The sequence below is a fragment of the Sinocyclocheilus anshuiensis genome, unplaced genomic scaffold (assembly GCF_001515605.1).
Source record: "Sinocyclocheilus anshuiensis isolate Anshui unplaced genomic scaffold, SAMN03320099.WGS_v1.1 scaffold261, whole genome shotgun sequence".
NCBI lineage: Eukaryota > Metazoa > Chordata > Actinopteri > Cypriniformes > Cyprinidae > Sinocyclocheilus > Sinocyclocheilus anshuiensis.
The window spans coordinates 1,975,995-1,988,727 of record NW_015536515.1 but is presented as its reverse complement, the minus strand read 5'-3'; the positions used below and the strand labels follow the sequence as shown (position 1 = coordinate 1,988,727).

Below are 12,733 nucleotides of genomic sequence, written 5' to 3'. Positions count from 1 at the left end.
ATTTCAGCAATTTACAGTAATTATCTGTCTTTTGATTCAAATGAATCATTTCGATGAACTAGCTCAACAGAACAGAATCATTGATTCAAATGATTCAATCATCAATCAATCATCACAAAATTCCCTGTGCTTTCTTTGTAGAAATAATTTAAATATATATGTTTATTACTATTTATTTAAAGTTAATGATTAACTACTACTATGAACTACTTTGACTCTATAAACTGTCGTTTAACTACTTGAAATTCTGAGCATTTTGTATCTTGGTAAACTACATTTTATAGCAGCTTCCCCAACACTACTACTACAAAAACTACTACTATTATTTATCAAAATAAGTTAAAAATTCGAACATGAAGACTGAAATGCAGTGAAGAATACACACCTCCAATTTAAAAGATTTCTCCTTTGTTAGCCATTAGATGAACATCTAATGCTGAATGAATCGCTCCTTTAAAACGAATGAATAGGTTAAAGGAACTGTAACTAAAAGCAGTGCGCTGAGTGATGTGCTCTCTGTGCCAGAGCTGATTGGACAGATGTCACAGGCACACACGTCTGTTTCCAAATTCATCTCATTGCAAATTAAGCTTGAATCGTTTTCTTTTATTAATGCACAAACGGGGGGCTGCTTTTCACGCTCATCAAAAGCCTCGTGTTGACAAACAGCAAGATTACGATCTTCAAGAAAAATACCGCCGTGTTTATCGCTTTATTGCCGGTGTGTCATGCCCTTGAGAGAGAGAGAGAGAGAGAGAGAGAGAGAGAGAGAGATGGAGCCAGCGATGAGGGGGAAACACGCTCTCCCCTCCGCACTGCCAGATATTTAAAATAGGCTGTTGACAACACAATTTACTCTGCAGGTTGAGCGGATGAAAAAAGTGACATCATAGGCAGAAAGAGGAGGAAAAAAGGAGTGTAGAGGCAGGACACACACACATATGAGGGAGGTGACAGGAGGTGAAACGCTTGACTCCACCTTAAACACCGCTCAGCATGCCGTTCATTCAGATAGAAAGAAAAATAGAGCACAAGAGGGAGATTTTGTGTCCCAAGGCGGACTATAATACCTGGAGAAAGATAACTATTAGCATTCCCATTCATCTTAATGACAGAAGCGCGGCTGGCACACAGATGTGACGCCAAAGCCAGCACACAGGTAAATATAAAACTCAAGAAGCAGAAAGAACGGTCACTGGCAAAATATTTACAATAATATAACAAATTGTTTGCAACAACAACAAAAAATGTTAATTAAAAAATGTTTTTGTCTCTAGATGATGTAGTTGCCATGTCAACCAGCAGAGGTGAATTGTCCCATGCTAACCAGCCAAGTCTTAGTCTCCAAGTCTTGGAGAGATTTTTCACCGTTTTTGTAATTCATGCCAAAGAAAAGCATCTTCGCTAGTAATATAATGTTACACTACAAGCAAATCTCAATGCTATGGAGTCCCTGAGGGGACATGGTGATGGGAAAAAAATATGAGATGGGAGGAAAAATTATATTTCAATGCTTTTGTGCCCTTTCACTAAACTACTGCGTTACCCCAATAAATATTGTGTTCTCTCCCAAAACATTTGCGTTCTCCAGAAAAACTTTGCGTTCGCTCACAAAACATTTAAATTCTCTCACAAACAACCCTCTACGGACGCCTTGGCAATTGAATTGCCATTGGCTAGGAAAAGAAAATATCGATATATCGTACAAACTCGATATACCGCCCAGCCCTACTGTATAATACTGTATATGTTTGTAAAATGGAACAGCTTTTTAAATATCTGAAAGTACACTCTTAACATCAGTCAGTCAAGCATTATAATATGATATTATGATAATCAAGTATTATTTAATGATAGAAATGTAGTAATTAGAATAAAAATTTGGTAACCATGTATGAATGCATAGACATTTTAACTGAATTTAGGACTGGTGGTGGTGCTGTTTTGGTCATTCAGTGTTTCTGTAAAAAAAAATGGGAAAAAACTAACAGTAATACTGATAAGATGATTGCTGTTTGCGCATTAGTTCCGCCCGCTACCGGAAATCCCGACAGTTCTTAAAAGCTGAAAAAATCCAAAGGAACTCTGTTATTTTGACAGGAAAATACAACAAAGAATATCGTTTACATGTAGCGCGTCAATTCTGCATAGTATGTAAGACTATCTCGCTCTCTCTGCTCTCACCAAAGCGACGGCGAGTCACGCGCTGTTACACTAGAGTTCACGGTACGTCAAATACAGGAGCGCTGCGCATCCACTGAGATGAACTGAAAAAAAGCACAGATCGTTTGACGGAGAGTAGGTGTGTCCCAAATCGCGTACTTATGCACTATTCTATGACGTTTTGTAGTATAAATAGTGTGAAGAGTGCATTCACACTGAAAATTCCAAAAAGAAAAAGTGCACTTTAAATACCCGGATGATGCACTTAAATAACCGAAAAAAAAAGTGTGGAATGTTGGACACTTCATGTACTCAACTGTCGCAGCTTTAATTACGTACCGAAGGGGGAGGGGCTATCAGACTCCGATTATGAATGACAAAATAACTTTATATAATTCATACACTACATGGTTGAGTACATAGTGCATAAGTACATAGTGTATGAGTGCATAGTGTGTCATTTGGGACTTAGCTACAGAAACTCTGAAGCGCTCAGTCAGTGTGTTCGGCAAGTGAAAATATACCTGTGCTAAACTTATAGCCTCCAACTCACACACTGGTGAGTAAAATCTGAGAATTTATTAGCCATTGGCTAATATTAGACATCATTTAGTCGCACATGCGAGTGATTTACTCACAACGTAGAGGGTTGCACAAAACACTTGCATTTTCTCAAAAAAGTAGTGCATTCCCCCAATAAACGTTACGATCCCTTACAAAACATTTGCATTTGCTTGCAATATATTTTTTATCTCGCAAAAGTATTGAGTTCCCTCAAAAAACTTTGCATCCTCCAGCAAAATTTGCGTTCTCTCACAAAACTATTGAATTCTCTTGCAAATTGCACTCTCTCAAAAAACATTTATATTCTCTCACTGACATTTGTGTTCTCTAGCAAAAGTACTTTTTCCTCCCACCTCATATTACTTCCATCACAAAGATAGTTTTGCGAGAAAAACAAAAGTTTTACGAGTAAATGCAAAAACATTAAAATGCAATTTTTCCTTGCATCTAATTTTTTTTTTAAAACCACCACCATGTCCCTTAAGGGGCTCCATACAATGCAAAAAAAAAAATGAAAGCAACAAATCTATCCCAGCAAGCTAACAATGAAGATGATGTCTAGGTATGGCATCATGCTGCCCAACTTTAAAACACACTTTTATCCTTATAAATTAAATACCCCACAAACTTTTTGTACAGTATGTGTCTCCAGTCCTCATAATTTATAAATGAAGCTCTGGTGTTAAAAGACAGACCGTGGTGCCCTTTTTCTGATTGTAAAGCACATCTTTAATGATTCTGTGTATACACAAATAAATCTCAACCTCAGACCAACCCTCTAACCATTAAAGACCCTCTCACTCACTCTCACCAAGAATATTAACACTTAAACACACACACACCTCGAGTCTGCCAGTATGAAATTTCTGCCTGGCTAGAAAAAAAAGAAAGCAAAAGAAAACGCCACGAAAAGGACAAAACCACAAATGTGGAACTTCAATTAATTTAAAGCTCCAATCAGCAAAGAATAAATCCTTGGCAGATCTAATTACTGAAGCTCTCGGAAGACCCGGGCCGACCAGCCAATCTCCCTCATGTTTGAACAGCTTGATGAACTCGGGGACTGATGGATATCAAGTCATTTTGTTTAATTTATAAATGGATTTTCCCCTAATACTTAAATTATCATCAGTACAACACAATGAAAATGGGAACATTTGGAAGGCAAAGTCTATAAGAGCCCTGAAAAGAATTCCAATGAGGAATGTCACCTCTTTTCATCCCTGCTATACAATTCCTCTAATTAAATTCGGGAGCAGGGTAAGCCTGTGTTACAGTGCTGCCGCCACACGGGCCGCCCATCGAGAGTTCAGGGCCTAGCGGAAGACACTCATCAGGCATATCATGTCACACATGCCATTAACACACACAGACACACACACACACACACATCACATGATACATTGTGAAAATTGAACTACAGCATTGTGAAAATGTTCAGGTGAGAAAAAAATTTGCTTCCTGCCATTACAATAACAAAATAATGCTTATACATGCGTATACATGCTATATAAACACACACACACACACACACACACACACACACGCACACACACTTTTGGCAACCTGAGGTCCACTCACAGTGTCTGAGCATCATATTGACCACTTGGTGCAACGTATCTATATCAAAGACCTCAGAAAGCAACATGGCTTTGGGTATAAATAAATAAACAGACAAGCAAAGAAATAAATAACTAAATAAAGAACACACAAAACAAATAATACAGCCTGAATTTGGAGCTTCAAGATCATTGAATGAAAGCATAACTGCGCTCAAAGCAACAGTGTCCCAAATGAATTGCAAATGTTTCTTTTTATATTTAAACTGAAATTATGCATCTGTTTATTTTAAAAACCATGATTTACAATAATGTAGAAATAACTGACAAATCACAGAATCCAGACATTAAAGTAGAGGTCTTGGGGAAAAAATACACATTTTAGGGCCAAAGAGGTCGGTATTAAAGGGATAGTTCACCCAAAAATGAAAATTTGATGTTTATCTGCTTACCCCCAGGGCATCCAAGATGTAGGTGACTTTGTTTCTTCAGTAGAACACAAACGAAGACTTTTAACTCAAACCGTTGCAGTCTGTTAGTCTTATAATGGAAGTGAATGGGAATCACGGCTTTGAGAGTAAAAAAAAATATACACAAGCAAAACCAAATTAAACCCTGCGCTCAGGACAGTTCAGACACTGCAGTGCATCAGAGGTAAAAAACGATATAAATACTGTTCAGTTTCTTTCACAGACCGATCGTTTCGTGTCTTTACACATCAATGTATCATCACGAGCCGCAGGGTTTAATTTGGTTTTGTTTGTGTATGTTTTTTTTTACTCTCAAAGCCATGATTCCCATTCACTTCCATTATAAGACTGACAGACTGCAACGGTTTGAGTTAAAAATCTCCGTTTGTGTTCTACTGAAGAAACAAAGTCACCTACATTTCGGATGCCCTGGGGGTAAGCAGATAAACATCACATTTTCATTTTTGGGTGACCTATCCCTTTAACAGTCGGTAATAAGCCAATGACAAGGACTCCGACGTGAAGCAGAATTATTCACCATTGAGTGAATCAGAATGAAGTATTCCAGAATTAAGTATTAAAAAAAAAAATAAAAAATCTTAAATGGCCAAAACAAAATTAAATATTAAAATTATAAAATAACCAAATAACATTAATCTATAAAAAAACAATGTTTTTAAAACAGGAATAAACTAAACTAAATTAGACTAAACTAAAATAATCTAAAATTAAACATCTAAAAGGGCCAAAACAGCAAAACCAAACTAGAGAGATTAGTACACAAAACACAAACCGAAGGTTGCCGGTTGCACGCACACAGTGCCAAGTCTATGATGTCTAAACTTTAAACCCTCATGTTCTAACCTGACCAACAAGGCTGCTCATAGTCACATGATCTTACCTGGCTCAGGTGTCTCAGAGTGAGAGGAAGAAGAGGCAGAGCTGGCCCCGTCCTCGGCCCCGCCGCCCTGAGACAGCAGCCCTCTGCCCGGTGGAAGCTTCATGCCCAGCTGCTCGGCCATCTCCACATGATCGCCCGGGTGAACGTAATCAAACACACTGCTGCCCGCCAGCTCTACCTGCAACAGCACAAACAACAGCCAGAGAGACACATTAGCTAAAAAGAACATGAAACAGTGCTGTTATTGTTAACTAAAACTAACATTTAAACTACTAAATTAAAATACATTTCATTTAAATAAAGCTAAAATAAAACAAAATATAAGTATTAGATGAAAAGCTTAAGGTTAAACATTTATATAAAAATGAGAAATGATGCCTTGGCAACTAACTGAAATCATTTTAGGTTGAAGTACTACAGCTACAAACAATAAATAAATAAATTAATAAACCCCTAAAACAAACAAAAAAAGCACATAAAATTGCTCAAATTAAAATTAAAACGAAAAATTAAAATATACAAATGAAAGCAATAAAAAAATATAATACCATCACATATATATATATATATATATATATATATATATATTCCAACAGTTGAGCTTCAGAAACAGCTATCACATAATATATTTCTCAACTGATCGTTATTTCATATACACTCATATACACTCACATACACGCACAAAAATGTCACAAAACTTTAATTCATATATGATCTGTTTAGCATTATATAAAGTCTTTTAATTACTTATTCATGAAGGTTAGTATGAAGTATTACCCGGCTCTCTTTCATAGTGAGCTTAATGTGCTTTTCTGTTACTGTAGCGCAGTTAAAAGCACTTGTGCTCTTTTTATTTTGACTTCAATCCTCCCTCCAGAGGTTTCCTCTGCCTCTTCCCAGCTCACCGAGACACAACTTTCTGCTCTTTAGGGGAGAGAGAGCTCGTCCAAATAATCAAATAATTAGCGTATGCTTGTCTAACCTTTAAACATGCTTTAAATAAGCGGGGGGAGGGGGCGGATTTACTGTTGCTAACTGGGGATGACAAGAAAAAAACAAAACACAACAACAGGCGGTTAAAGTAGCTGTGGCGCTGTGGTGTACATGCCATAGTTGTGTTTTGAGTAACGCTGCTCTGTGCTGTTCTGTGATCAGGTCCACGTCTACAGGGACCCGCAGATTACATGAGAATAATCCCTTTAATGTCCTATCCCTCAAAGCAATTTAGTGTTTATTATTCCAAGCAGCAACAATGAATTAAGAGACGGGCCACTGACAGAGACATGGGCTTGGGTTATTTCGCCACAATGCTAGAACTGTACAACAGAATAATGCTGTGTTTTAGTTGTTCAAGTCAGATTTAAGATAGTACTGCCAAAGCAGCATTCTGCTGTCTGATGGTCAGAGAGTGATGCATGAAGAAACAAAATGGCTATGCAAGAACAGTTTTGAAGGTGTACAGTTATCAACAGGCAAGAAAATGTACAGTGATTTAAACACCTGTTTCTGGAAATGTGTGTAAGAGTATATGTTTATCACAAACTCAGACTTAAAAATAAAGGTTCTTTATTGACACTGATGATTCCATGAAGAGCCTCTAACATCCATGGAAACTTTCAATTCCACAAAAGCTTCTATATAGTGGAAAAAGATTCTTTAGATATATAAAAATGGTGCTTTTAAGAACTGGTTCTTTTATAGCATAGATGCAAAAACAAACAAACAAACAAAAAAACCTTTTGGAACCTTTGTTTTTAAAGAAAGTGGTATAAAAATAATATAATAAAACAATCAAGCTGTTGGAATTTACTAATGCTGCAGTTTGCATGTATACATGCATATACATGTATATGTACCTCTACAGTTTAAATAGAACATTTTACTGAACTCTTACTGTAAAACAAACAGCAAAAATCACAGAAACAACTGTGCAACAGGACCACCAGCTGTCTGTCTGTTTCTCCAGCTCTCTTTGTCTAGTTCTTACTGTTTGGCCTCTCACACTAGAAACCCAAAAGCACATCTGACTTTTTTTTGTCCATGGGCATCAAAAAGCTGCAGGCACAATCCAAGTAAGACTTTCGGGATCTTTCTCTGGAAGACTGACATTCCACCTATATCCAGTAGACCAAAGAATTGAGGATTCTTTTTGAAGAACTAAAGAGATGGGGTTGAGGTTTTCAACCGGCTTACAGACAACTGGAGTCCAATCCCAACAAAAAGAAGAAACAAGCCATTCACATAAAAAGAAAGAAAATCACATTTGCAGATTAGGTCAGGTGTGTCCAAACTCGGTCCTGAAGGGCCACTGTCCTGCAGAGTTTGGCTCCAATTAAACACACCTGAACCAGCTAATCAAGGTCTTACTAGGCATACTAGAAACTTCCAGGCAGGTGTTGAGACAAAGTGAAGCTAAATTCTGCAGGACAGTGGCCCTTCAGGACCGAGTTTGGACACCCTTGGATTAGGTCATATATTTAATGATGATCAATACACAAAAACTGCATATTCATTTTCTACAATATTAATAATAATAATAATAATAAAAAAAAATTACTCTCTCTCTAGTAAAAAAATCTAATATTTTAGTGTTCCTTTTGTTAAAAAATAAATATATAAAACATATTGAATATACTGAATTAAATGATGGTAAATAAACAAATTCCGCATTTATTTTCTGCAAATGTTTAAAAAAAAAAAGGAAAAAATATTGAAAATATTGAATTAAATGATGGTAAATACACACACATACACACACAGAAAAAAAATCACATTTATTTTCTACAATTAAAAAAACATGAAAAAATACTGAATATATTGAATTAAATTATGGTAAATACACAAACAAATCACATTCATTTTCTACAATGCTTTCAACAACAATAACAAAAACACTAATAATATTTGAATTTTTATTTACAAACAACAACAACAACAACAACAACAACAACAACAAAAACACTAATAATATCTGAAAAAAAATACAAATAATTTATTAGCAGCAGTAGCAGTCATATCAATTATCACAAAAGGATCAAACATCAGCTAATAAATTATTTGCAATATGACTACGAATGCATATTAATAAAGTAAATAGTGTCAATTTTTGATTTTCATTTTGATTTTAAAGTAAAAAAAAAAATAGATGACAGCCTCCCAGCAAGTGAACACAGTACAATAAATGCTTAAAAAACTATTTCCATGCAAAGATGAAATGTAAAGCTATCTCTCTTTCACATGCCAGAGCGGACAAACCTTTTGTGTCGATTATAATTCACGCACACGGCCCCGGTGACTATTTTAACAGTATTAGAATGAGGCCACTTTTCAGCACAAGTGGCTGCACAAAGCACTCGTCCTGCCTTAATCTCTGCGATGTGAAGATGGGCGAACAATGCACTGAGAAAATAATATCGGCTCTAATATTCATTGTGTGATGGCCGGTGCAGTAAAGTGTTGTCTGTAACAAGAGAGCAGCAGATTATGCTCTGTGATTGCAGAAAGGACACTTGGATTACAGAAGGAGGTTTTGCATTGTAAATGAGGCCCAGCTCGCTGGAGTGGGGCTACGGACAGAGCCCACCAGCAACATGCTTATTTTGTAGGTCACTCAATAAGAGCCCCCCATCCCCCCCCCTTCTTTCCTCTGGCTTATTAAGATTGACTGGCACGCATTAATGAAATCACCTGATTTTACAAACATGAAGAGAGAGAAAATGGAGAAGAAAGAAAAAAAACCCACTGATGTTATGCTTGAGTTTAAGAAGGAAGAAATGTCAGCTATCGCCTTTAAATGGTTCTGCTCTATCAAAGTTATAATACCCAGCTGTCAAATTTCATCACATGATGGCCGGTTTCTTTCTGTTTCCTGTGCTAAATTTCTCTTTCATGTGGGAGGAGCAAAAGGTCCACTGACTCCAGCTAAAATGTGCTGTTCTGTTGTGACTGGTTAGGAAATGGGATAAAACCCAATAAACAGATACATTTTATTAGGCCCTTTCTTCATTATAAACCTTTGCTAATATACTTGCATACTACATATAAAATAAATAACTAGATTTTTTGTCTTTATTTTTAATTAATAAATACAGTATATGTTATGATATAAAATAATTTTATTTCAAACTTTCAAATAAATATAAATAACTATATTTTTATTTGTTTTTAAGGTAATGAATTTAATATTATATTTTAGAAAATGTTTATTTCAAAATTCCAAATATAAATAACCACATTTTACTTTTTTTAAGTTAATAATATAATATTTTATTTTATACAATATTTTAATTTCAAAATCCCAATAAATAGCTATAAATAACTACATTTTACTACATTTTAACTGAACAAATATATTATTTTATACAATATTTCATTTTCAAAATCCCAAATAAATATAACTATATTTTACTTTATTTAATAAATATTATATTTTATTTCATACAATATTTTTATTTAAAAATTGCATATATATACAGTATATATATATATACATATACACACAGTATATACAGTATCTCACAGAAGTGAGTAATTTTACTTTGGTTATAAGTTAATAAATATTATATTTTATTTTATAAAATATTTTTATTTCAAAATTCCATATCAAACCAAACACCAAACTAAACTAAACTAAAGTCTGTGATGCTTTCCTAAACTGTTTTAAAAGCAAGTAATAAGTATGAGGTCTTGAATTTCAATAACACAGAATCATACTGATAAATGAGGTTCATCTGGGTCCACTCTGCACATTTTGCCCCTTTTTTAAAAATTCAATCCTTCTCATTTTAACAAGCTGCTCTGGAAGCACTGACCCCTCCCCCTTCACTCTGCCCCCTTCTGCCAGAGCCCCGCCCCTCTCTCATTCCTGTGTCTCTGCATAAACGAACTAATACAAAGTGTGTGTATATATATATATATATATATATATATATATATATATATACACACACACACACACATTTTTATAATAATTATTATATTAAAATGATGGTTCATAGTTGAATGTTGCTGAAGTTATATAAAAATAAATATACAATTTATATACCATTTTATAAATTTATAAAAATATGATATATAATTTAAAGCTGTAAAATATATTCACTGTAAAAAAAAGTAGGTATTGTGCTTCATAAATCAATATTGTGAATATATGTGTAAATATAAATGTATTGTGTAAATCTACATTAAAAAATATACTGTAAAATATATTTACTGTGGAAAAAGTAGGTGTTATGTTTCATAACAATTCAATATTATGTAAAATACATGTGAATTTCAAGAAATTTTGAATATCTCTTATCATTCATTTGTCATAGTATTCATTACACTGACCACAGGCCACCTCGCTTTCTAAATATCAGCATCAGCCGTGAAAAAGCCGTATCGCTGGACCAGAAGCGCAGACTTCACTATAAATGATGATTGACACGACTATGATTAACCTCTGCTTTTCACGCGGTCTCATTCATTAGGGTTCCCAGTAAATCATCTGATTACCGAGCTTATAAACTAATAATAGGGCTCTTCCAAAAGCGCCGCCATTGTTGTAGTGGACACGAGAGAGGAGAGATATCCCTGGAAAAACAAAAGCCGGCGGTGGCTTAAAGGAAGGACATAATTAAGGGCCAATCGGAGCTGTCTTGTGTGAGCAGAGACCCAGGGGAGCACCATTTTGCCCCTTTTTTAAAAATTCAATCCTTCTCATTTTAACAAGCTGCTCTGGAAGCACTGACCCCTCCCCCTTCACTCTGCCCCCTTCTGCCAGAGCCCCGCCCCTCTCTCATTCCTGTGTCTCTGCATAAAAGCAAGCATTAGCTCCCTCTATTTACTCCAGCGCTCTCTCATGCCCTGCTCTGTGAAGCTGAAGAGGCATGTCAAGTGTCACTGAACCCCTCCAAACGGCAATAGGAAGCTGCCAGCTCTCGTCTCTCACATTATGACACAATTACTCGCTGGCATCAAACACGCGCCACCACGGCTCTCACCTCACGCTCCCTGCCAGTTAACCTGTTTGGAGTCCAAGAACATTTTGGCCCCGTCCATGCATGCAAATGCACAATCATGACTCACTGCTAAGATAAAATAGCTGTTGCAAGTGCTGATGTGAGAAAGCAAAGATCTGATGGTTGAAATCACCTCTAGCTTTACAGCCTTGACTCTCAAGTTGCTCGTAAATAGCTTCAGAGCACACTGCCATAAACACTGCACACAAGCTAATTTTTAGTGCAACTTACCGAAAATAATTAGTCAAATATGGGAAAAGTGTCTAGAATTAAAAACACATAAAAAAAAAAGAAAAACTCTCCTGCCTGTGTGTATTTAATAATAATTTTACTGCTTTTTTTCTGTATAATACAAGCAGTGCCACTATTAAAAACCTAAACATGGGAAAGACACAAACATTAAAATCCTCAGGGACAGAAAAACACATTAAACACTTTTGAGGGGAGGGAGAAATTCCTTTCAGTTCCTTAAAATGTCAGTGACTTTAAAAAAAAGTATTAATCAAATAAACTGATGTTGGCTGGAGGGTTCAGAATTAATTAACGCATTTAACGCAAATGTGCTAAATGGAACATTATACGTTTCATAGCATGTAATTACTCTTTTAATAAATGATTCATGTTATATTCCCTTCAATTGGTAATGTTTGTGAATCATAAAGCAATTCGGTGAGAGCTTGTCTGGACCCTGAGATAGAGCGTGTGAGGTTCAAATCATTGGTTCTTCTGTTTTTGTTCCAGCTGGGAACTAAAAGTCCCAGTTAAATTATGCAAACCCTGCCGCATGGATAGCCAAGAGCTAGAACCAAAAAAATAAAAAATAAAAAACCTGTTCAGTTGTACAACCGAGCTGAATAAGAGAAACACTGAACTGGAAGAAAACTTTTGTCTTTTATGTGAGAAACTTTTTCTTATAACTTTGTACAATACAAAATTAATAATTAAATAAAATGGGGGAAAAAAACAATAAAGAGTAATATGTAGTATTATTAAGATATAGTAAAAAAAATCAGTAACACACACACACATATATACTATAAAAATATGATATATAATTTATTGTATGTATATATA

General features: G+C 35.4%; 1 protein-coding gene across 1 annotated transcript in view; it reads right to left on the bottom strand.

Annotated features, from left to right (window-relative positions):
* Positions 1 to 12,733, bottom strand: part of LOC107693056 (neuronal PAS domain-containing protein 3-like) — a 322,349-nt gene that overhangs the window by 43,902 nt on the left and 265,714 nt on the right. Inside the window, exon 6 of the mRNA XM_016492306.1 lies at positions 5,658 to 5,835. Within this exon, the coding sequence (XP_016347792.1) occupies positions 5,658 to 5,835 (178 nt within the window). The remainder of the gene's footprint in view (positions 1 to 5,657; positions 5,836 to 12,733) is intronic.